At 41.7% G+C, this 25,573-nt stretch overlaps 1 protein-coding gene across 2 annotated transcripts in view; it reads right to left on the bottom strand.

The window, feature by feature from the left end:
* LOC120060938 (tyrosine-protein phosphatase non-receptor type 11-like) overlaps window positions 1-25,573 on the bottom strand; it is a 119,330-nt gene that overhangs the window by 16,747 nt on the left and 77,010 nt on the right. For both annotated transcript variants that reach the window (XM_039010380.1, XM_039010381.1), the window contains exon 10: window positions 4,639-4,770. In XM_039010380.1, the coding sequence (XP_038866308.1) occupies window positions 4,639-4,770 (132 nt within the window). The remainder of the gene's footprint in view (window positions 1-4,638; window positions 4,771-25,573) is intronic.

Raw genomic sequence — 25,573 nt, 5'->3', positions numbered from 1 at the left:
CAGACCCTTTACTCAGTACTTTGTTGAAGCATCTTTGACAACTGTTGAGTTGGCTTTGTAGTCCAGCACTTTGGATTTGAAATGATACAATGACCTTGAGGTTAAAGTGCAGACTGTCAGCTTTAATTTGAGGGTATTTTCATTCATACAGGGTAAACAGTTTAGAAATTAAATAACTTTTTGTTCATAGTCCCCCCCCATTTTAGGGGACCAAAAGTATTGGGACTTATTCACTTAAATATGTATTAAAGCAGTAACAAGTTAAGTTTTTGGTCCCATATTCATAGCACGTGATAACTACATCAAGCTTGTGACTACAAATTTGTTGGATGCATTTGCTGGTTTGTTTTGGTTGTGTTTCAGATTAGTTTGTGCCCAATAGCAACTGTAAATAATGCGTCATGAGTCACTTTTATTGTAAATAAACACTTCTACATTAAATGTGGATGCTACCATGATTACAGACAATCCTGAATGAATCATGAATATTGTTGAGTGAGAGACACAAACCCACAAACATCATACCCCCAAAACATGCTAAGATCTCACTCTGAAAATAACAGGTGAGGGTAGCATTTTGGGGGGTGAAATTTGCGTCTAACTTTCTAACTCATTATTCACGATTCATTCAGGATTATCCGTAATCATGTCAGCATCCACATTAATGTAGAAGTGTTTACAAACTTATTCTATTCATATTTACAATAAAAGTGACATTATTTACCATTCATTTTTATATGGCACAGAATAATCTGAAACAAAAACAGCAAACACATCCAACCAATTTGTAGAGTCACAAGCTTGATAGTGTATCACTGGCCCAAAACTTTGAGCTCACTGTATATATCATTTTATTAACTCAGTCGGGGTCTCAAATTAGCGTTGAGAATTAGAATACACAAGCTTCAAGTTCAAAATGTGGTTGTGCGTCAGCAATTCCTCTTGTCATGTCAGTCTCTGACACTCACTCACCCACACCCGCTAAATATGTTTTAATTGGTCAATTAGTTTAGCCAGCTATCTAAAATTGTAGTAATCGTGATCAAATTACCGACCGGGTAGCCCCCCATTTATTTTGTTAGTCACTCTCACTCATATCAGACACAGCAAACATTCACTGTAAAACTGCTAATTTTCCCCTCTGCTCTATAGCAAAATGTGAAAAATTGCAGCAAACTTGCTTTAAGACTGTCATGGGGTGTAGAGAGAATGTGGCAAAGTGTAGAATTGCAGGAAATTTAAAATATATATATATATATAAACACACACCTCGCTGCTGTCAATAAGGGGGTTGCTAAAATGTTTTGCTCGCAAGGTGGGGGGGCCATCCCCAACAACATTTAGCTTAGGGCCCCCATAAGGCTAGGGCCAGCTCCGACTGCATGTGTTGCTACTGTATGTATGTCAGTACAGAGACCCACGTTGCCCCAGCAACCCCAGCAACCCAAGTTCAGATTTGTTGTGGCCCCCATCCCCTTCAAAGTTGCACATCCCCGATCAGCTAAATGAACAGAAAAACCTATTGAACAAAAACTTCCTGTTCAAATAGGTAGGCCGCCCATTGGGTGTTTTCTGCGGTTGAATTAAATGTATTCAGTGTGCACAATGGTGCCACACAAGCAAACCTGGTTACAAGTCTGAATACAAGTCTGAACTACTAAGAAGTGCGTAGGAAAGGGGTACATTTCCTATGTCTGAATCGGGCCCTTATGACACGATGCAGAAAAAGGAACTGCATCTGCTGATCTGGCCTTGTTTTTTTGGCATGCTCCTCAAGAAATGCTGGCGGCCATATCAGAAACCAAATGTGATGTGGGTGTTTCTTGGGTGTGTCCTTGCCACCACCAAGACACACCCATCTGTCAGAACCTTGCATGCGCTGTTCCTCCCACTCAATAACCACAAACAAACCTCCTGCAGGATGAGTTCAATAACTACAGGCAGATAGATGTATGAGGAGATGCCAGAGGAAGCATTGAATATGTCAGTAGCCTTCAGAGTAATATGAGAAGAATGCAATTGTTGAATTTATGTAGATATTCTAAACAAAGTGTTTTGATAACTTTCAAATGTAGTTACAGATCCATGTAGAATAAACAACCCTTTAAATAATACAATATAAGCCGTATTGTGCAAATACAGTATAACAAAATACACCTTTCAATGTCATTCCCAGCCGATACAGATAATGTGCCTATCGGCACATTTTGTCATGTGGTAATGGGACTACCTTGGCAAAACATGTCAGAGTACCTTCCTGTGTGGTGTCCCGTATACAACAGGAGTTCCTTGATCCTGGTGCAGAATACATACATACATTCTCCCTCCCCATACTGACTGACACCAGTCAACCCAATAATAAAAAAAGACAATACAAGTAAAAGTTGTCTAGTAAAAAAAATGTATGCAGAGTGCCAGGTCCATTTAGAGACATCAGTCAGTCTTCATCACGTCATCTTGCAAGTCTCCATGTGCTGGCTCCATACATGTTTCTATGAACACATACATAGAGTCACTGTTCTATTACCAACGGCAGTTTGTCAGATATCACCTATCCTAACACACATATACTATGTTGAAGTTTGAACAGGTCATACTAAACCTACCTAATTCTTGTCGCCCCATCGACGACCATTGGCGAGGAGGCAAGAAGTAAAGTCTTTGCCAGTGCCCCATTGATGGGCATCGCAGCATTGATGAGCTCCTGGCCCCTCAAAGATACTGGTCGGTCACAAACATACAGAGCACTGATTAGATTATCAATGGTGGTTATGATTAGCATGGTGGAACCAATCTGATCGCTGTGTTCACCTTTCCATTTCACCTCAGATATCATGATATGTGAAGTGAAATAGAATGGTAAATGCAGCGATCAGGCTGGTTCGACGAAGTTATGAAGGTGAATTGGGACAAAACTCAAAACTGTTTTGACCTTTGACCAGGTAAAATGTCACCAACCTGATTCAAGTGTTCTCCCTGTTCAATTTATAGGAATGCTCACAGCGAGGGCATGTCTGCGTGATGCTGAGGGTCCCCTTGCTGGTCTTCTCTATGTTGCATGTTCTGCTGCAAACTGGAAATCTCTCAAACAACTGCAGCAGGCAATCCTCATAAACAATGTACTTCCTCATCTTATGGGGTGTTGTTGACTGGGAGGGCCTGTGACAGGGTGATACAATAGACAGCCAAGTGGTAAATATAATTTTGTTATAAAGGACAACGCTTTTTGATAATGCACTTAAGCAAAATGACTGTACTATTTGTATCTGCTTGGCTGGGTAATTAACCTACTAGTTTATCAAATGGTATTTTTTAATAAAACTTTCCACATAACACGTTGTTGATGAAGCAGTCTGTGTCATCAGGGCAGTAACTTGGGTCAATTTAGTTATAGGTTGTCACTAGTTAACACAGCCACAAAGTCATAAACCCTGCCTATTTCTACAATTTCTTTTAACCTAACCACACTGCGAACCTCAGAATCTAATTTTATTGGTCACATACACGTGTTTAGCAGATGTTATTGCTGGTGTAGCGAAATGCATGTGTTTCTAACGCCAACCAACAGTACAGTAGTATCTAACAATTTCACAACACACACACACACCTAAAGTAAAGGAATAGAATTAAGAATATATATTTGGACGAGCAATGTCAACCACCCTATGCCTAACCTTACATTAAGCTCATTTTTGTTTTTAATAATTGTTATTATAGTCAATTTTGACTTTGTGGCTGTGGTAACTAGTGGAAACCCAAATTCTATGCTTTACAGATGTAGACTGACTGTAGCTCCCAGATTGGATTAGATTTAGGCCAATGGCGCCATTACGGTTTGTTGCTCCTAATTCACTGCAGCTAACTCATGTCAAACTCAGACATGAGTTAGCTACCACCACAGCTGCATCCATTATTTAGTTTGCCCTAGACAATACAGAATACACTTGTGCTACGAACTGAATTGCAAATCCGACTTGTAGGCTAACATTAGCTAGCTAGCCTTCCTCGCTATCATGATCAAATGATAACTTGACATAACCAACAGTATTCAGACAATACACAATAAACTAGTATGAGCTACGACCTAACTATGTTGTAATGAGGTAATTAGCTAGCTACTCGAACGTTAACTAAAACTTTAGCTAGCCTGCCTAGCTTCATCACAAGATAGCTACCAAGCTACATAACATAATTTAAAATCGTTAGCTAAATTATACCAGATGTCATTATTCCAGTATCTCTGGTAATACTTACAATACTAGGGTCCTTCAGCAGGGCACGCAAACCATATAAATTTGGCTGTGGAGACATGGTCAATCCGTATATGGCTTTTCAGTCAGCCGTCCTTTGAACGCGTTGGGGCAATGAAACACGGCACCCCCATTCAACGAAGGGAAGCGAAGTTGAGCTTAGCAAGTAGTGCATTACTCAAATTTTACGGTGGTCACTCAGAAATGGCCTATGTAGTACCTGTTAATTATATATTAATTTATACAACCAGAAATCAACCTCAACCAACCCCCCCCATCAACACAAGTGGACTTAGTTAAGGTGAAATATACTGTGCTATACCAAACTGTACCAATTTTATAAAGATCCTCCTTAAATGTATGTGGTCACTACAGGGGGCTGTCTTACCCTGTCCAAACGCGTCACCTCCAATTCCCTTAGGATGTAGTCCTGAGCCGGACACTCCTCCACGTTCTTCACACTCACTTTCCCAAACTCCTTAGTGGCGTTGAGGTCGGGCCAGTAACGCACACACTTGTTCTGTCGAGGGAAAAGTGGAGCATTACACAATCTAGAAGGCCCCGCTTTTTTCTCAAGCAGTTTTACAACCGGTTTAGCTGTCATACTATCCTGGTCATCCCGGAGATTGGCTGACAACAGCTGTTTTGGATTGGAGGAGGAGGAGGGGGGTTAGCCAAACAATGTATTGCTAGCCTCCTGAAGTTCAGTTCTGATAAGCATCTATCTGTCCATACATGCACCCCATCCACTGATGTACTTCTAAACAGAGATGGTGTCAGTGGGAGACTTTCATCCTTAGAAATAGTATTACATTACATGGACTTAATAGTCCTTAATAGCCTGTTAATACATTTACTTATTTTTTCCCCTTCCTCTCATCTTTTATTCAAATTCTGAATGTCTAACATATTTTTATGTATTTGTTGAAAGAGCAAACTGGGATCCCCACCATGGGGGAATGTATATGGTTCCATAGATGATATCTTTATCTCCGGACCAGACTTTGTGTAACAGTATAACTTTAGTACGTCCCCTCGCCCCGACACGGGCGCGAACCAGGGACCCTCTGCACACATCAACAACGGTCGCCCACGAAGCATCGTTACCCATCGCTCCACAAAGGCCACGGCACTTGCAGAGCAAGGGGCAACACTACTAATAGGTTTCAGAGCAAGTGACGTAACTGATTGAAATGCTACTAGCGCGTACCCGCTAACTAGCTAGCCATTTCACATCCGTTACACTCACCCCCCTTTCAACCTCCTCCTTTTCCGCAGCAACCAGTGATCCGGGTCAACAGCATCAATGTAACAGTATAACTTTCAACCGTCCCCTCGCCCCGACACGGGCGCGAACCAGGGACCCTCTGCACACATCAACAACGGTCGCCCACGAAGCATCGTTACCCATCGCTCCACAAAGGCCACGGCCCTTGCAGAGCAAAGGGCAACACTACTAATAGGTTTCAGAGCAAGTGACGTAGGGTGGGTATAATTTGTGGAACGTTCCAACAGGAATCCGTTCCAAAAACTCCGTAAATATCAAGGTTGCCAACAAACAACGCATACAGTCGTATAACAGTAGAATGACATACCGGGTTGGGAGTGAGCTCTGTAATTACGTTTTTAACTCGGAAAAAATGTCTCTCTTCGTTCTGGTAGCCTCCGCCATTTCTCGTTCGTTGGTTTAGTTATTATTTCCGGTGTTCCTGCATTCCCCGGTGAACTCTGTTGCGCCTCAATTGGGGAATCGCTGTGGTTGAAATGTAACTAATGACCGCAAGCCCCAGTATTTTATTAGCTAGGTGGCTTGTACACAATTGTTACCGATGATACTGTATATACCTACTCGTAGTACAGAAATATGCATTGTATTTTGCCAAGTTCTGTCGGTGTTAATCCTGTTTCCCAGACATAGCAGGTAAACTGTGTCTGTGTTGTGTTGTTGAGTTCATCTTGCCTAGTTAAATAAAGATTAAATTAATTAGAACATTTCAAATATATACTTTGACCTATTTCAGTTAACCCCAAGATGCTTGATTCACTACAGCTGCTTTTGAAGAACTTTCCAGTCGTTTTTGCTTTACATTGCGACTTTTGAACGTCTGTTTATTGGACATATATATTAGTGTCTAATAAAAAAGAGCAACGTATGTAAAGCATCCTATCTGTTTTAAGGTTATAGTGTGTGTGTATATGTGTGTGTAGTGTAGGTCCTCTTGATGTCCACTAGGTGTCAGCACGGCTTCAATAATGTCACACCAGGTTCACAACATGTTTTTATGTGTAACAAATCAAATTGTCACATGCGCCGAATACTACATATGTAGACCTTATAGTGAAATGCTGACTTACAAGCCCTTAACACATATTTTTCTAAAAAGGAAATTGTTGGTTAATTAAGAAATAAAAGTTACAAATAAATAAAGAGCAGCAGTAAAATAAAAATAGCGAGGCTATATACATGGGGTACCGGTACAGAGTCAATGTGTGGGGGCCCCGGTTAGTCGAGGTAATTGAGGTGTTCCTTTCAAGTCCAGTGGTGTAAATTACTTAACAAAAATGTATTTAAAGTACTCCACTACATTCCGTTTATATCTGTGTTTTTTTGTATCTGTACTTTTACTCTTTCTGTTTCTTTACAACTTTTGATTTTACTTCACTACATTTCTAAAGAAAATAATATTTTTTTTACTCCGTACAGTTTCCCTGGCACCCAAAAGTACTTGTTTCATTTCGAATGCTAAGCCGGACAGGAAAATGGTCCAAATCACACACTTATCAAGAGAACATCCCTGGTCATTCCTACTGCATCTGATCTAGCGGACTTACTAAACACATGATTTGTTTGTAAATTATGTCTGAATGTTGGAATGTTCCCATGGCTATTACTTAAATAAACAAACAAGAAAGTTGTGCTGTCTGGTTTTTAATAATATGGAAGGTCAAATAATTTATACTTTTATCACTGATACTTTACCACAACTCTATTAAAGGACATTCTACACAAGGTGTCACTTCATTTCTTGCTATTTGATGGGAACTACCCCCTACACACCTCAAGTTAGCTCTTTCATGCCCACAAAAGGCAACATCAAAAATGGCTGTCTAAAAATTGCTCTCCCTGGATTTGACCTCTCAAGCTCTGGTTTGGGGAGCAAACACCATAACCACTACTCTACCAGACAGACAGAGAATACATGTTAAGGGCTACTTCAAAATGTACACATCAAAGACAACATTTCAGAGGTTGGAGAATGGCGTGGGGGCTTGTACTTCTTGGGTCCACCAACCGTTCCTCAATCTTCTTCTGATGACTACAAGCATAGATTATGAATCTTCAAAACCTACACTATAGGATGGATGTGTTTAGGAATGGGGGACGAAATTCGAAAGGGACGTGTTTCCAATTACCAGCAAATAAACCCTAGAAATGTTATTCCAAAATCTTAATATTGGAACTTTGTCCATAAATTTGCATACTACTGTCTATAAGCTATCATAACATGTGGGTTTTGTCTTGGGGACAAGGTATCGGAACGCCTTTGAATGGTCTACAAAGCATGCCCCCAGGTCAAAGTTGGCTTTTGCAGACAAGGATTATATTGTTACTCCACGACATAATATGTTATCACAACTCTATTAAAGGACATTCTACACAAGGTGTCACTTCATTTCTTGCTATTTGATGGGAACTACCCTCTACCCCCCTACACACCTCAAGTTAGCTCTTTCATGCCCACAAAAGGCAACATCAAAAATGGCTGTCTAAAAATTGCTCTCCCTGGATTTGACCTCTCAAGCTCTGGTTTGGGGAGCAAACACCATAACCACTACTCTACCAGACAGACAGAGAATACATGTTAAGGGCTACTTCAAAATGTACACATCAAAGACAACATTTCAGAGGTTGGAGAATGGCGTGGGGGCTTGTACTTCTTGGGTCCACCAACCGTTCCTCAATCTTCTTCTGATGACTACAAGCATAGATTATGAATCTTCAAAACCTACACTATAGGATGGATGTGTTTAGGAATGGGGGACGAAATTCGAAAGGGACGTGTTTCCAATTACCAGCAAATAAACCCTAGAAATGTTATTCCAAAATCTTAATATTGGAACTTTGTCCATAAATTTGCATACTACTGTCTATAAGCTATCATAACATGTGGGTTTTGTCTTGGGGACAAGGTATCGGAACGCCTTTGAATGGTCTACAAAGCATGCCCCCAGGTCAAAGTTGGCTTTTGCAGACAAGGATTATATTGTTACTCCACGACATAATATGTTATCACAACTCTATTAAAGGACATTCTACACAAGGTGTCACTTCATTTCTTGCTATTTGATGGGAACTACCCTCTACCCCCCTACACACCTCAAGTTAGCTCTTTCATGCCCACAAAAGGCAACATCAAAAATGGCTGTCTAAAAATTGCTCTCCCTGGATTTGACCTCTCAAGCTCTGGTTTGGGGAGCAAACACCATAACCACTACTCTACCAGACAGACAGAGAATACATGTTAAGGGCTACTTCAAAATGTACACATCAAAGACAACATTTCAGAGGTTGGAGAATGGCGTGGGGGCTTGTACTTCTTGGGTCCACCAACCGTTCCTCAATCTTCTTCTGATGACTACAAGCATAGATTATGAATCTTCAAAACCTACACTATAGGATGGATGTGTTTAGGAATGGGGGACGAAATTCGAAAGGGACGTGTTTCCAATTACCAGCAAATAAACCCTAGAAATGTTATTCCAAAATCTTAATATTGGAACTTTGTCCATAAATTTGCATACTACTGTCTATAAGCTATCATAACATGTGGGTTTTGTCTTGGGGACAAGGTATCGGAACGCCTTTGAATGGTCTACAAAGCATGCCCCCAGGTCAAAGTTGGCTTTTGCAGACAAGGATTATATTGTTACTCCACGACATAATATGTTATCACAACTCTATTAAAGGACATTCTACACAAGGTGTCACTTCATTTCTTGCTATTTGATGGGAACTACCCTCTACCCCCCTACACACCTCAAGTTAGCTCTTTCATGCCCACAAAAGGCAACATCAAAAATGGCTGTCTAAAAATTGCTCTCCCTGGATTTGACCTCTCAAGCTCTGGTTTGGGGAGCAAACACCATAACCACTACTCTACCAGACAGACAGAGAATACATGTTAAGGGCTACTTCAAAATGTACACATCAAAGACAACATTTCAGAGGTTGGAGAATGGCGTGGGGGCTTGTACTTCTTGGGTCCACCAACCGTTCCTCAATCTTCTTCTGATGACTACAAGCATAGATTATGAATCTTCAAAACCTACACTATAGGATGGATGTGTTTAGGAATGGGGGACGAAATTCGAAAGGGACGTGTTTCCAATTACCAGCAAATAAACCCTAGAAATGTTATTCCAAAATCTTAATATTGGAACTTTGTCCATAAATTTGCATACTACTGTCTATAAGCTATCATAACATGTGGGTTTTGTCTTGGGGACAAGGTATCGGAACGCCTTTGAATGGTCTACAAAGCATGCCCCCAGGTCAAAGTTGGCTTTTGCAGACAAGGATTATATTTTTGCCAGGTTGCGTTCAATACCATTTTAAATCAAATCAAATCAAATGTATTTATATAGCACTTCTTACATCAGCTGATATCTCAAAGTGCTGTACAGAAACCCAGCCTAAAACCCCAAACAGCAAGCAATGCAGGTGTAGAAGCACGGTGGCTAGGAAAAACTCCCTAGAAAGTTCAAACCTAGGAAGAAACCTGGAGAGGAACCAGGCTATGAGGGGTGGCCAGTCCTCTTCTGGCTGTGCCGGGTGGAGATTATAACAGAACATGGCCAAGATGTTCAAATGTTCATAAATGACCAGCATGGTCAAATAATAATAATCACAGTAGTTGTCGAGGGTGCAGCAAGTCAGCACCTCAGGAGTAAATGTCAGTTGGCTTTTCATGGCCGATCATTAAGAGTATCTCTACCGCTCCTGCGGTCTCTAGAGAGTTGAAAACAGCAAGTCTGGGACAGGTAGCACGTCCGGTGAACAGGTCAGGGTTCCATAGCCTCAGGCAGAACAGTTGAAACTGGAGCAGAAGCACGGCCAGGTGGACTGGGGACAGCAAGGAGTCATTATGCCAGGTAGTCCTGAGGCATGGTCATAGGGCTCAGGTCCTCCGAGAGAGAGAAAGAAAGAGAGAAAGAGAGAATTAGAGAGAGCATACTTAAATTCACACAGGACACACAGGACAAGACAGGAGAAGTACTCCAGATATAACAAACTGACCCTAGCCCCCCGACACATAAACTACTGCAGCATAAATACTGGATGCTGAGACAGGAGGGGTCAGGAGACACTGTGGCCCCATCCGATGATACCCCCGGACAGGGCCAAACAGGAAGGATATAACCCCACCCACTTTGCCAAAGCACAGCCCCCACACCACTAGAGGGATATCTTCAACCACCAACTTACCATCCTGAGACAAGGCAGAGTAAAGCCCACAAAGATCTCTGCCACGGCACAACCCAAGGGGGGGCACCAACCCAGACAGGAAAATCACGTCAGTGACTCAACCCACTAAGTGACGCATTCCTCCTAGGGACGGCATGAAAGAGCACCAGTAAGCCAGTGACTCCATCCAATTCAGAAAATAAACCAAATTCCAAATCCTATTAAAAAAACATCCTTTTTGAAAGCATTCAAGAGGTTGGCAATTGGAATTTCATTGTACTTCCTGAATTGATGAGTGAAATGGAATTCACCCCATCCCTGCCTCTTAACCCTTGTGATGTCTTAAGAGTATAAAATTACCCACCACTGTGTTCATCAGCAGAGAAAACCCTCAAAATAATATTTTTTCAACCTGATATTTGATTACTTTTCCTAGAGTGACCCCAACATTAGAAAAAGTGAAACATCGCCTTTGTTGATATTCCCATTAAAACTGTACACCACCAGGGTACAAAGATTGTCTTAAGGTCATTTTTTTACACGGCATTTATACAATCATTCACACAACACAAAACCCCAAAGACTCTCTCTCTCTCACACGCACACACACAGACAGACACACAAGGAGAAATAGAGATTATGTGTGCTACTGATTCCGACAAAACTATAACTTTCTGGTTAATTTGCAACATCTCCCCTCCACAACCCCACACATGAGTCACAGACAAAATAAAAGCTATTTCAGACAAAATGGACTCAATCTATTGGTCTGCAACAAAACCATCCATTGTTTAGTTGTGGGGAATGCAGTCAGAGGCTATAAAGGTGCTGCAGATGACAGTCCCCCCAGTTCTCTCTTGGCTGAAGCCATGAGTTCACGTTTCAGTCCCCAACAGGTCGTAGATCTGTTTTTTTCAATTGTCCAGGAGGAACAAGAGAACGATGATTTAGAAGAGGAAGAGGTATCTGAAGAAGAAGATGGGGAATAATACAACCCAGAGTACAATGCATCATCTTCAGATGAAGAAGAAATCCCCAAAGGTGAAAGAGATCTTTTTTTTTTTTTAAACAGCAAAATAACATGGTCCTTGTCACCATATGACAACCAGGGCAGGATGGCAGCATTTAGGATGCAGAGAGTGGAAGGGCGATTGTCCGTGTCACGATGCCACTGAATGTTTTTCACAATTTCTCAAGAATAGTACGATTTGATAACCGTGAGTCAAGACTTGCAAGACGTGTGAGAGACAATCTGGCGGCAAGAAGAGAGGTCTGGGAGAAGTGGGTGAGAAGCGTCTGCCATACCTCTACAACCCTGGGCCTGAAGTAACAGTGGATGAGCAACTGGTTCCATTCAGAGGTACATTTGTATTTTCATATCTGTAACGTAAGTGATTTTCACTGTTAATTGTATTATGTATTGCTATAATATCATTGATTTATGTGATTGTTTTCTGTGATGCTGATAATAATTACTGATTTCTTTTGTCAAAAGGTTGCTGTCCTTTTCGGCAGTATATGACGAGCAAGACAGCAAAGTATTGCATCATGATATGGGTGGCCTGTTACGCACAATCCAGCTACGCTTGGAAGATCAAATCAATTCCAAATCAAATTATATCAAATCCATTTTAATTTGTCACATGCAGATGTTAATGCGAGTGTAGCGAAATGCTTGTGCTTGTAGTTCAGACAATGCTGTAATAACCAACGAGTAATCTAACCTAACAATTTCACAACAACTACCTTATACACACAAGTGTAAAGGAATGAAGAATATGTACATAAAAATATATGGATGAGCGATGGCCGAACGGCATAGGCAAGATGCAGTAGATGGTATAGAATACAGTATATACATATGAGATGAGTAATGTAGGGTATGTAAACATATAAAAGTGGCATTGTTTAAAGTGCCTAGTGATACATGTATTACATCAAGATGGCAAGATGTAGTAGATGGTATAGAGTACAGTATATACATATGAGATGAGTAATGTAGGGTATGTAAAATTATATGAAGTGGCATTGTTTAAAGTGGCTAGTGATACATTTTTTCATTTTTTACATTCTTAAAGTGGCTGGAGTTGAGTCAGTATGTTGGCAGCAGCCACTCAATGTTAGTGGTGGCTGTTTAACGGTCTGATGGCCTTGAGATAGAAGCTGTTTTTCAGTCTCTCGGTCCCTGCTTTGATGCACCTGTACTGACCTCGCCTTCTGGATGATAGCGGGGTGAACAAGCAGTGGCTCGGGTGGTTGTTGTTCTTGATGATCTTTATGGCCTTCCTGTGACATCGGGTGGTGTAGGTGTCCTGGAGGGCAGGTAGTTTGCCCCCGGTGATGCGTTGTGCAGACCTCACTACCCTCTGGAGAGCCTTACGGTTGTGGGCGGAGCAGTTGCCGTACCAAGCGGTGATACAGCCCGACAGGATGCTCTCGATTGTGCATCTGTAAAAGTTTGTGAGTGCTTTTGGTGACAAGCCGATTTTCTTCAGCCTCCTGAGGTTGAAGAGGCGCTGCTGCGCCTTCTTCACCACACTGTCTGTGTGGGTGGACCAATTCAGTTTGTCCGTGATGTGTACGCCGAGGAACTTAAAACTTACTACCCTCTCCACTACTGTCCCGTCGATGTGGATAGGGGGGTGCTCCCTCTGCTGTTTCCTGAAGTCCACGATCATCTCCTTTGTTTTGTTCACGTTGAGTGTGAGGTTATTTTCCTGACACCACACTCCGAGGGCCCTCACCTCCTCCCTGTAGGCTCGTCGTTGTTGGTAATCAAGCCTACCACTGTAGTGTCGTCTGCAAACTTGATGATTGAGTTGGAGGCGTGCATGGCCACGCAGTCATGGGTGAACAGGGAGTACAGGAGAGGGCTCAGAACGCACCCTTGCGGGGCCCCAGTGTTGAGGATCAGCGGAGTGGAGATGTTGTTACCTACCCTCACCACCTGGGTGCGGCCCATCAGGAAGTCCAGTACCCAGTTGCACAGGGCGGGGTCGAGTCTACAAAGGGAAGCTGACCAGTGGAGGCCCGGAGAAGAACCAGGGGATGCGGCTTGTGCTTGATGTGACAGATGGACTGAGGGGGCACAATGTCACGTGTTACAATTTCTTTACCTCTTATGAACTCAGCCAGCAGCTCCTGAAGAGGAAGATTACCATGGTTGGCACAGTTAGAAAGAACAAGCCTTAGCTCCCCCCTGCACTCCACGCAACAAGGGGGGAGAGGCCTTCTCATCAAAGTTTGCCTTCACCCTTACCACCACTGTCACGACTTCTGCCGAAGTCGGTGCCTCTCCTTGTTCGGGTGGTGTTCAGCGGTCGACGTCACCGTTCTTATAGCCATCGCCGATCCATTTTTCATGTTCCATTTGTTTTGTCTTGTTTTACACACACCTGGTTTTTATTCCCAAATTACATGTTGTATTTAAAACCCTCTGTATCCCCCATGTCCTTGTCGGTAATTGTTTATTGTAAGTGCTTGTGCACTTGTGTTCTGGTGCACCACGGGTTATATTACCCATATGTCTTTGTTAATTTTAATGCCGTTACGTTTTTTTATTAAACTGCTCTGGCTATTACCAGTTCTGCTCTCCTGCGTCTGACTTCCCTGCTACCAGATACTTCCCTGCTACCAGATACTTCCCTGCTACCAGATACGCACTGCCAAAGAGGAACAAGAATGTGGTCCTCCTGAGGAGACTGCACAAAACGGCTGAGATCAGTGATCGTGAGGACAGGAAGCCAGCCATCATCCTGGACTACAACCACAACAAAGGAGGCGTGGACAACCTGGACAAGGTGATTGGAACTTACAGCTGCGGGAGGATGACTGATGTTTCCTCATACAATGCCTTCGGGATATTGAACAAGATCAACCATACCTGGATACCTGATAAAATGAACAACATGAAGGTGTTCTTGGAGCAGCTGGGAAAGGCACTTATAACCCCACACATTCAAAGAAGGGAGCGCCTCCACCTCACAGCAGCCTCTGCAGTGCTTGAAAAAGCTGTTTAGGGGCTGAATCTTGTCCTGATCCACCTGAGGCTGCAGATGGGGCAGGCAAGAGGAGGAGATGCCAATTCTGCCCCCCAAAGAACAGCTGTAAAACAAATGCTATGTGCTGCACATGTGAGAAATACATCTGCAAAGTCCACGCACACACACTTGCATACTGTCCTACATGTGCTAATTAGAGTTGATTGATTTATGGTCATCACATTTTTGTTTTGTATCTATTATCTTATTTTATTCTTATTTATTCTTGTTGTTTATACACCTTGCAGGTGAGGACAATGGTAAAAAAAAAATGGGAGAAGACTAGAGAAGACTTCCTCATTGTACTTGTATATCAGAATATATCACAATTTTTTCAAAAAAGCTCAAGACTGTTATTGTTCCCTTCAATAAAATTATTTCAAAACTACTTTCTGCACATTTCTGCTACTGTCTTAGGCTACACAAGTGCTCTCTCTTGAAAAAATTTTTTTATACCTTTGCAATACCTTAATAATAATAATAATAATAAACCTCTACTTTAGTAAAGAAAACAATAATGACAGGTGTGTTGTAATAAAAACAAGTGGTGTCCACTGACTAAATACAGTTTTTCTGGAAACCCCAGATATTCACAAAGTTTGTGATGAATGACAGGTTGTTTATTCATTCAAAATAGATTTGGACTTTATTGCTTTATTTGAGTGGTTCAGTGAATGCGGGTAATTTTTGACCCTTGGAACAAGGGGAGTAAACAGAATGTTAAGAATACACAATGGTTAAGTCAAGTATTTACAAGGTGTCTAGTCATTTCTTGTCATTAATGTCTAATTGACCACACATTAGTGCAAGAAGAAGTGCAGTCAATGCTACACAGGTGTGTGTAGTCTAGGTGCTCGTTATAAGTGCTTGAAATCATAGATTGACTCCTTTGCTGTGTTCTAGAGCATAAAGACTGTGATCGATCAAGGGTGAACTGTGAGTGAATTACTGAGCTACAAATAATATTAAGTAGTTATTTATAAATCAAGGTTAATCTAATCAGTCTCCATTTGCCTTAAAAATCATCTGCAATCTGGAACGTGACTCCAACAATTCATTGACACCGTTGTGACTGGTAAGATTTATTTGTTATAGCATTACATTTTACACATGACATGCCAAAAATCCTGTAAATATAATTTTAACATACACATGCCATCTAATTGAAGTGAAAGGATGTGACCTTCCAATCTAAAATGTAAGACTTTTCTTCACATTTCAAAAGTAGTGTAATGAAAACATTTCACCAAATTATATTTCAGTGTCATTTCCCTTAATTTTTGCAGTCAGTCATCCATGCTATATGAAATGATAGGGTGATGAACACCATATGGGTGGAGGTCATCTGGATTTTAGAATGATCAATGGGTCAACGGTCCAATTTCTTATCTTTAGGCCCAGAATGTAACACATGCAGGTGAAATACCCTTTAATTTACCAGAATGACTGAATGCTTTATCAGACAAACATGCATGAATTACCCTAATAATCTTTTGCCTGTACAGTTATGGAAATGTACATTTTGGTGGTCTGCAGCACCACTAAGGACAATTCTCCTTTGATGTAGGATACCCTATCAGAAAACATTTAGTAATTTTTAGCTTTTATACAAAAAACAACCTTTCTTGTCTCCTTTTTGTTGAAAGTGGCCCATTAGCTAACCACAACTTTCCTGTACAAAGACATTCATGAACTACTAAAACTATATCTGACAATTTGTGGTAAATAAATATACTAATAATGCATCCAGTGTCTGGTTATTGATGATACTTCCCATTCTGGCCAATTGTGACCTTTGACCCCTTGCATATGGCCTTAAATTTCCACATTCTAGATGACATCCCGACAAACTTTGGTATTTCACTGTTTGATCTAGCATGTGACTGTTTTTTCTCCGGCACTTGTCCAATGTTGGCAGGCCTATTATGCAGTTAGATGGAATGGTTGTACACGATGTAGACATAACATGTGAATTGGGATGAGGGGAAATGCCAATCAATGACAACTGAAATAGCATATATTATCTGAATATCACTAGTTGTTCATGTAGACATACGTTGAATATGTTTAATATGTGGGTGAAGCATTTCGTTTGTAGTCTTTATTCATTTGTTGTTTTGAGTGGCCTGTAAATATTTGTACATATTTTGGTAGGATGTCTGTGTAACAAATAACTAATGATCATGATTTCAATTCAGTTTAATGACATCAAACACTCACTTCTCCTGAAGGGCGCACATAATATCATTTGCCATATGTGTAAAAGCATTTAGATTTGCACATGCATGGCCTAAAATGACTTTGAACCATATTTCCTCTACATGCTGAGAATTTAATGGGTGCACTTTGGGAGAACTGAGATATTTGGTACTAATTACTGCCCAACTCCTTCCTCCCTCAATAAAGCTATCACTGCTTAGACAGGATTGGGCAGGTCAAACCAAGTGCTGCACTACATGGGTTTAACCCTTGTAGTTATTTATAATCAGTGATTACTTTTAGGAAGGAAGAAAGGAGGGATATATGTAAAGATTGAGCAAGCCACTATTGTCAGCTCAACATCCCAATCGTCTTATTTGCATATAATATACTTTTCACCTCTGACCTGTATACTGTCTGTACCATTCCACAGATATCTCGTACAGTGGAAACACTTGAGCCTCTGCGTCATCCGCGTCAGCAATAACTCATCACTCCAACTCCAGGTAAATTCATTAGCATGAAGTTTGATACCCATATAACCCCACTCATCCCCAGGGGTCAAGTGTCAACATTCAATCTAACCTGGGGCCTTACGTATCAACTGTGTCAGAGTAGAAGTGTTCCTCTCGGATCAGTTTTGCAGTTTACAACAAGAATAAGATGAGACACGTCCTAGATCAACACTGACTCTGAGATGATTTGTGGATGAAGTCCCAGGTCCCCCTCTGTTTATGTTCTGATGTTCATTTGGATCTTAACATGCCTTTTGGGGGCCCTAACTGAGATTTTGTTGGGGTGCGCCCCCACCTCACTGGCAAAACATTTTAGGCCCTCCCTGACTGTGGAGAGAAATAAACATTTATAAAACATTTCATGCAATTACACTCATTTTGCCATGGAGCAGTATTGCAGGGAATTTCCTTAAATTTTACACATTTACCAAGACTTATGTTTGTTAACCATATCTGAGTGAGAGTGACTTAACAAAATCCGTATTGGGGCATTATTACTAGAAGTTTAACTGGCTAGACTAACTTACCTATCTAAATGTTTGTAGCTGACATGTGACTCAGTGACTTACACAACTTGTTATGATATTTCTTATATACTTTTTTAAGATTGTGTTTTCTATTGTTAGGTATTGCTGCATTGTGGGAGCTACAAACAAACATTTTGTTAGGTATTACTGTGTATGTTACAAATTTTTATTTGATAACCAACTGCTGATTCATAACCAAATCTCAATTTCACCTTGTGTATTTTACTATTCTAATACAATAGTAAGTGACTGAATTCTTTAGTTAATACATCCTAATAATAATGATAGGTGGTCCCCTAGCTACTGCTTATGTCCCTTATACCTGCAGCCCACTGGTTATGAATGATAGCGTAATTCCATCCTCCCTGGAAGTAATCATTGATTAGACATGATTTGGCAAGTCATGTATTTAGAAATGATCACTGATTACAGGGGGGATATGGTTAATTTGATCAAATGATAGAATTCACTTTAAATCCTTTACCTTTAATGTCAAATTCTGCATGCAGATTTTAAATAAAAATGATGTAATTTATGTAGAATGTAACGGGTCTCAATTTCATTCTGAATGTACTCCAGTCTGGCTTGGTAAATTTTGAAGCACTAGGGATATTTTTCCATATAACATTCCATATAGTTAGTTAACTGTCTTAATATCAATAGTTATACCAATGTCATTTTCCTTGTCAGAATGCCAAAGAGAAAGAGGGCCCCAACTTTTGATGACATTGCCTCAGTTGTTGAAAGGCTAGGCCTCTCACCAGAGGAAGTTACAGCAGCGAGCTACCATCAGGAAAATGGAATCTTTTCTGTGATAGTAATTGAACTGGAAAGGTCTAACACCCTCAGCTATCGCCGTCAACTCTACGACGTATGGAGTAAGGGAAGGTTGGCCAATGCACAAGCCCACTCCGTCTCCCAGATTGCCCCATCACCACCCCAGGTCTTCCAATCACTACCACAGCAAGTATACACCACGCGGCAGCTGCCTTTAACACCAGCACAAGCAGCTGAAATGATTGAAACGGTTGATCCTGCTAAGGTATCCCACCTTCCACCACTCCACCCCAAGCCTGGAGACATTTTTCTGTTTGCAGGTAGTTCCTTGTCATGTGAGGACTGGAAGGCGGACCAAAAAAGATGGATTCAGAAGGGATCCCACAGCCTTCCTCGCCGTTTACCAAAACTAAGGGTGCGGTACTATGCAGGAAAGGAAGCACCAGGGTTCAAAAAAAGGGAGTATGAGTTGCTTCACCAGCCTGATTCTCCTGTGCTAATTCACTACTTTGGTGAGGAGGCACCCTCCAATGTCCCCCACCCCCACGGCAACAGCCAACAGCAGCAAGCAAGGGATTTCATCCGATCGGCTACCTCAATTATGGATGAAATATGCCGGCGAAAGACTGAAACACCTGGTAAAGTATACTCAGACATGACCAATAACCCACCACCACCCCCAAATGCTTCATTCATGCCAGTCTACCAACCTCGCAACTTGGCACAAGTGAAAAACACAATTCGTCGAGCAAGGGATGTCACTGTTTTGGACCGGAACGAGTTGGTGGCAACACATATGATGGGTGACATTCTCCCCGGATTTATCACCCATATGGAGACTAGACCCGCAACCCTTCTGGTGGTGGCAGCACCAGAAATGGTTGAAGAGGCCAAGGCAGTTATTAAAAGCAAACACCAAGGAGCACACATTTTTCACTATGACACCACTTTTGACCTGGGGAATTTTTATGTTTCACCCCTTGTTTTCCGTCATGTTGCATTTCAAGAGGCACCTATCCTTCCCCTGGCATTCCTCATTCACACCACCCGGCACATGGAAAACCACAAACAGTTCTTTCGCACCATCCTTTCACTCCTTCCCCAACTATCCACAGCAATCTTCTGCACAGACCGTGAGGCGGCTATTGAAGGAGCAATCCAGTCTGTGCTGCCGCAAGTCAGGATTGTTAATTGCTGGAACCACATCTCCAACAATGTGAAGCACAAGATGGGGTCAGAGGGTGCTGAAGCTGTGGCCGATTACCAGCAGGCCATCAAAGAGCTCTTGGCAACAAAAACAAGGAGTGAATACGAATGCACACTGGAGAGTGTGTGCCTTCACTGGAGCCCTGATTTCAAGGCTTATTTCGATCAGTCGCTCTCTGATGCCATGGACAAGAGCGCACAATATGTGCTCAACAGCTTGGGCATCCAGTCAGATGGAATTACTAACAACTGCTCAGAGAGCTTCAATGCTGTCCTCAAGGCATTGGTTGGATGGAAGAAGGTCAGAGTAGATAAATTGGTTTATCTACTCTACCAACTCCAAACCAATGCCTTGAGGGAGGTGCTGCGGGCCTACTGTAATCTAGGGAATTTCCACCTGACCCCTGAGTGCCATGAGCAATTTTCCAGGCGAATGCCCACCACCAGTTTCCCCTACCACATGTCAGAGGAAGACATGGTATCTTTTGCCGAAGGCATCCAGTTCTGTGTGGCACAGGACGAGGTTGTCATGGCAGAAACTGGAGCGGAGGCCTTAGCCAGGATGATTGTGGCAAAAGGACGAATCCTCCTGGTGCCAAGCACCAAATCGTTCCTCTACCAGGGCTTCTCCGACAAGCAGCATGTGGTTACTCTGTTGCCAACGGAGACGTGCTCCTGCTCTGCATCTGACAGTGCCCAGAGGTGTGTCCACCGACTGGCAGCTGTACTGGCCATTGGCGGAAGTGTGGACAGTCCTATGCCAATTAAGCTGAGGACAAGGCATCTGGCCGCAAAACGCTCTGGCCATAAGTGTGCCACCAAGGAGCATGTCCAGACGGGCACCAAACACCAGGAAGAGCAATCGACAGTTCATCAACAGGTCGGTCTTATGTGTTGCTATTTAGTTACATTTCTTATTTGGGTATGTTAAAATGGTAACCATTTTACTAAGCCATGTGATCCTCATGGGTTTAATGTATATCCGTGAACACAAAATGCAGATCTGTCCCAAACTGAACTGTAACCATTATTCAATAGGGTGACCAATTCCAACAGTCTCTGTCTGAGAAACACCCCAGCAGGGATGACAAATTGGAGAATAGAGTAAGTGGAATGGGACTGTTTTTGTTATATTCTGCATGTTTTCCTACTGCATGTTGATTGCATCTGTACAGTCAGGCAGTTTGGACCCCATTTTTGAAGGCCAAAATCTGTTTGTATAGGTGAAGCAACTGTGGGCAATGTCGTCGGATGGAGTGGACAGGGCAACCGCAAGGATTTTGTTGGAGGGATCCGTTGCCATCCTGCACCTCCATGACTTCCTGACGTTGAAGCCCAATGAGTGGCTTAGTGGGGAGGTATGTTAAGGTCCCCCACATGTAATGGTTGAATTGTATGAAATTTCCATGCGTGCAGTTGGTATAAAGTACAATTAGATTTGTTGCCTGAGCTGACTGTATTGCCTGGGCATCATGTTAACTTTGACCAACCATATGCCATTCTGCTTTAGGTAATTGACTTCTACCTCCAACTGAAGAGGGTTGACCTTCAAGTGGAGGGGGACGTTTTTATTGTGGATCACTTTGTGGCAGGGATAATCCTGCATGGGGATAAGGTGGCGATGCGCAAGAACACCTTGTCAAAGGTAAAGGCATGTCCGCAGAGTTGCTTTTGTGTCATGTTTCTAAATAAGAGGCTAGACTGGTCAATGTAGGGAGTACTGCCACCTTCCTGACAAAATATTGCCTGCCACATCGTATAAATGTATCTTCACTCCTATTCCTGTAGACCAGTCTGGAGCAGCACAGTTGCTTGATTGGAGTTTGCAACGTGGGAAACTACCACTGGATACTCTTGGTAAGCTCCACAAGATTTACCATTTTAGTTAGAGATTACACAGTACTATTCTTGAATATGTTATGTTTGAGGCCATTTTGATATACTGACTTGGAATTACCGCTTGTGTTTGTTTAGTATGTCAATCGCAGGACCCACTCTGCCATTGTCCTGGACCCTACTGGTTCCCCTAACACAGAGAGCCATATGAGCGAGAACCTGGTGAAGCACATCAGGTATGGTCAATCTAGTGGTGTAAAAATAGTTTTAGGGGTATCTGTACTTTACATTGCTATTGATATTGATATTTTTTTTACCCTTTTTACTTTACTACATTCCTAAAGATATGTCGTTTTTACTCCATACATTTTCCCTGACACCAAAACTACTCGTTACATTTTGAATGCTTAGCAGGACATAAATTGTCCCATTCAAACATCCCTACTGCCTCTGATCTGGCGGACTCACTACACACATGCTGTGTTTGTAAGTTATGTCTGAGTGTTGGCGTGTGCTTCTTGCTCTGTAAATTCAAACAAACTAGAAAATCTTGCCTTCTGGTTTGCTGACATAAGGAAATCGAAATGATTTATCCTTGAACTTTTCCGTTTTTTAAGTATATTTGACCAATTAAATTTGCCTTTGATACTTAAGTACATTTAAAACCAAACACTTTTCGACTTTTACTCAAGTGGTATTTTACTGGGTGACTTTCACTTTTACTTCAGTCATTTTATATGAAGTTCTTTACTTTTACTCAAATATGACAATTGGATACTGTGGTGGAAATTCTAAATACTATCAAATGAGGAGAGACACACTTATCACACAAGTGTGAGTTATACTTAAACTACACTACCGTTCCAAAGTTTGGGGTCACATAAATGTCATTGTTTTTTAAAGAAAATAATTGTCAATTTAAAATAACATTTATCAGAAATACATTGTTAATGTTGTAAATAACTTTTGGAAACAGCAGATTTGGTATGAAATATACAGAGGCTCTTTATCAGCAACCATCACTCCTGTGTTCCAATGGCACTTTGTGTTACCTAATACAAGTTTATAATTTTAAAAGGCTATTTGATTAAAGAAGCTATAAAACTGTCCTCCTTTAGACTAGTTGAGTATCAGGAGCATTAGCCTTTGTGGGTTCGATTACAGGTAGAAAATGGCCAGAAACAAAGCACTTTCTACAGAAACTCCTCAGTCTATACTTGTTCTGAGAAATGAAGGCTATTCCATGCGAAAAATTGACAAACTGAAGATCTCGTCCAACGCTGTGTACTACTCCCTTCGCAGAACAGCGCAAACTGTCTCTAACCAGAATAGAAAGAGGAGTGGGAGGCCCCGGTGCACAAATGAGCAAGAGGACAAGTACATTGTTTCTCAAACTAGACACTAGACGCCTCACAAGTCCTCAGCTTGCAGCTTCATTAAATAGTACCCGCAAAACACCAGTCTCAACAGTGAAGAGGGGACTCCGGGATGCTGGCCTAGGCAGAGTTGGAAAGAAAATGCCATATCTCAGAAAGGCCAATAAAAATAAAAGATTAAGATGGTAAAAAGATCATTTTAATAATTGTATTTATTTTACCTTTATTTAACCAGGTATGCTAGCTGAGAAGTTTTGCAACTGCGACCTGGCCAAGAGAAATCAAAGCAGTTCCACACATAAAACAACAGTTACACATGGAATAAAAAAACATACTGTAGAAAAAGTCTATATACAGTGTGCAAATGAGGTAGGATAAGGGAGGTAAGGCAATAAATAGGCCATGGTGGCAAAGTAATTACAATACAGCAATTTAACACTGGAATAGTAGATGTGCAAGTAGAGATACTGGGGTGCAAAGGAGCAAGATAAATAAATACAGTATGGGGATGGGCTATGTACAGGTGCAGTGATCTGTGAGCTGCTCTGACAGCTGGTGCTTAAAGTTAGTGAGGGAGATAAGAGTCTCCAGCATCAGTGATTTTTTTTTGCAGTACGTTCCAGTCATTGGCAGCAGAGAACTGGAAGGAAACGCGGCCAAAGGAATAAGTGGCTTTGGGAGTGACCAGTGAGATTTACCTGCTTGAGTGCTTGCTGTGGGTGCTGCTATGGTGACCAGTGAGCTGAGATAAGGCGGGGCTTTACCTAGCAGAGACTTTTAGATGACCTGGAGCCAGTGGGTCTGGCGACGAGTATGATGCGAGGGCCAGCCAACAAGGGTATACAGGTCGCAGTGGTGGGTAGTATATGGGGCGTTGGTGATAAAACAGATGGCACGGTGATTGACTATATCCTATTTGTTGAGTAGAGTGTTGGAGGCTATTTTGTAAATGACATCGCCAAAGTCGAGGATCGGTAGGATGGTGAGTGTTACAAGGGTATGTTTGGCAGCATGAGTGAAGGATGCAATGTTCATATATGGAAGCAATGTTTCCTTCTTACCTCCTTTGCCATATTCCTTGCTGATATTCTGCATTGCAATGGGGACATGTGAAAGACAAGCCTGACTTCTCCCCTCTCTGGGCCAAAGGTGACTGAGGCCCATATGATGGAGGCAGTGCAGCTGCCAACACCAAAGTCGGAAAGAAGATATTCTAATGACGAGTTCAACAGTTCAATTATATAAGCATGTTCTGCAGATAAGGCATCTTAATTATCTATGTTACTTAGCTAATTCTGATTTCTCCACCCCAGTACTATTCCACCACTGAGTACATCTATTGTATGGTCAGGCAAAACTATTGTTTGACCATTTCTCCAATATCCGCCATACAAGTTAAATTGAGCTGTCCATGTTGAGACTACTTTAACATTTATGGTCCGGTTGCATATTGACTTAATTAGCCTATGTGTTCATGTTATGAATGTTGTATGGTATGAACACAATTATAAAGCATTATTGATTTCAGTTAAGGCATCCCATTTTCATTCATGAGCAGCCATTCATGTGTTATGCAGGTGTATGAATGTTTTTGGAAGTATAACAGTGAGAGAATGTCATGGGCTATGTACAAACAATTCATGTTTTCCTCCCCAAACAGATACTGGTTTGACGAACGAACCCGCAGAACTGGGACAGAATCTGTTTTCAGCAATGTTCCCTGGCAGGCGACAACAATACCACACACCAAGCAGAGCGACGGCTACAATTGTGGAGTTTATGTGCTGCTGGTGAGTTCATATGCTAAATAGTTCCCAGGATAAATCAGTAGGCAAATTTGTTATCTTAGAAATCTGTGCATAACCCTTAATGGTAGGCCACCAAAAGTGGTTCAAAAGCAAATGCACCCAATGTTCACATTAACAGATCTTTGAGGGTTTAGCCAAAGTCATTCCATTGAAAGGATTAGATTAGCATAACAAGTTAGTATAAATTTCCCACCTGTCATGTGCATGCCTAAGAAAATGGTCTGAAATGGGAAGGGAACCATGTGCATGTGTTCAAGAAGAAACAGTTTTTTTCTGTTGCTAACCAATGTGCTATGGTGTCCACTAATGAATATGACCCAGGTCAATAGAGAACTTGGTTGCTATGTGACAAACACTAAATTAAATGTTGGTGTAATATCATCAAATCATCACCAGTGTGCTGCCTTGATTTCATGATTACAGCAACAAAGGTTTTCCAAAGTGTAAGATTAACACAATGAATCAGATGATTTATTGTTAGGATGACAAGGCAGTTGGAGGCCTGCTTTCACACGATCTTATAATTCCCAATGGCCCTATAGAAGGTAGACATATTTATCCCATTGTCTGTCC

This window comes from Salvelinus namaycush, chromosome 16 (assembly GCF_016432855.1).
Source record: "Salvelinus namaycush isolate Seneca chromosome 16, SaNama_1.0, whole genome shotgun sequence".
Taxonomy (NCBI): Eukaryota; Metazoa; Chordata; class Actinopteri; order Salmoniformes; family Salmonidae; genus Salvelinus; species Salvelinus namaycush.
This window is presented reverse-complemented; position numbering and strand designations above follow the sequence as displayed.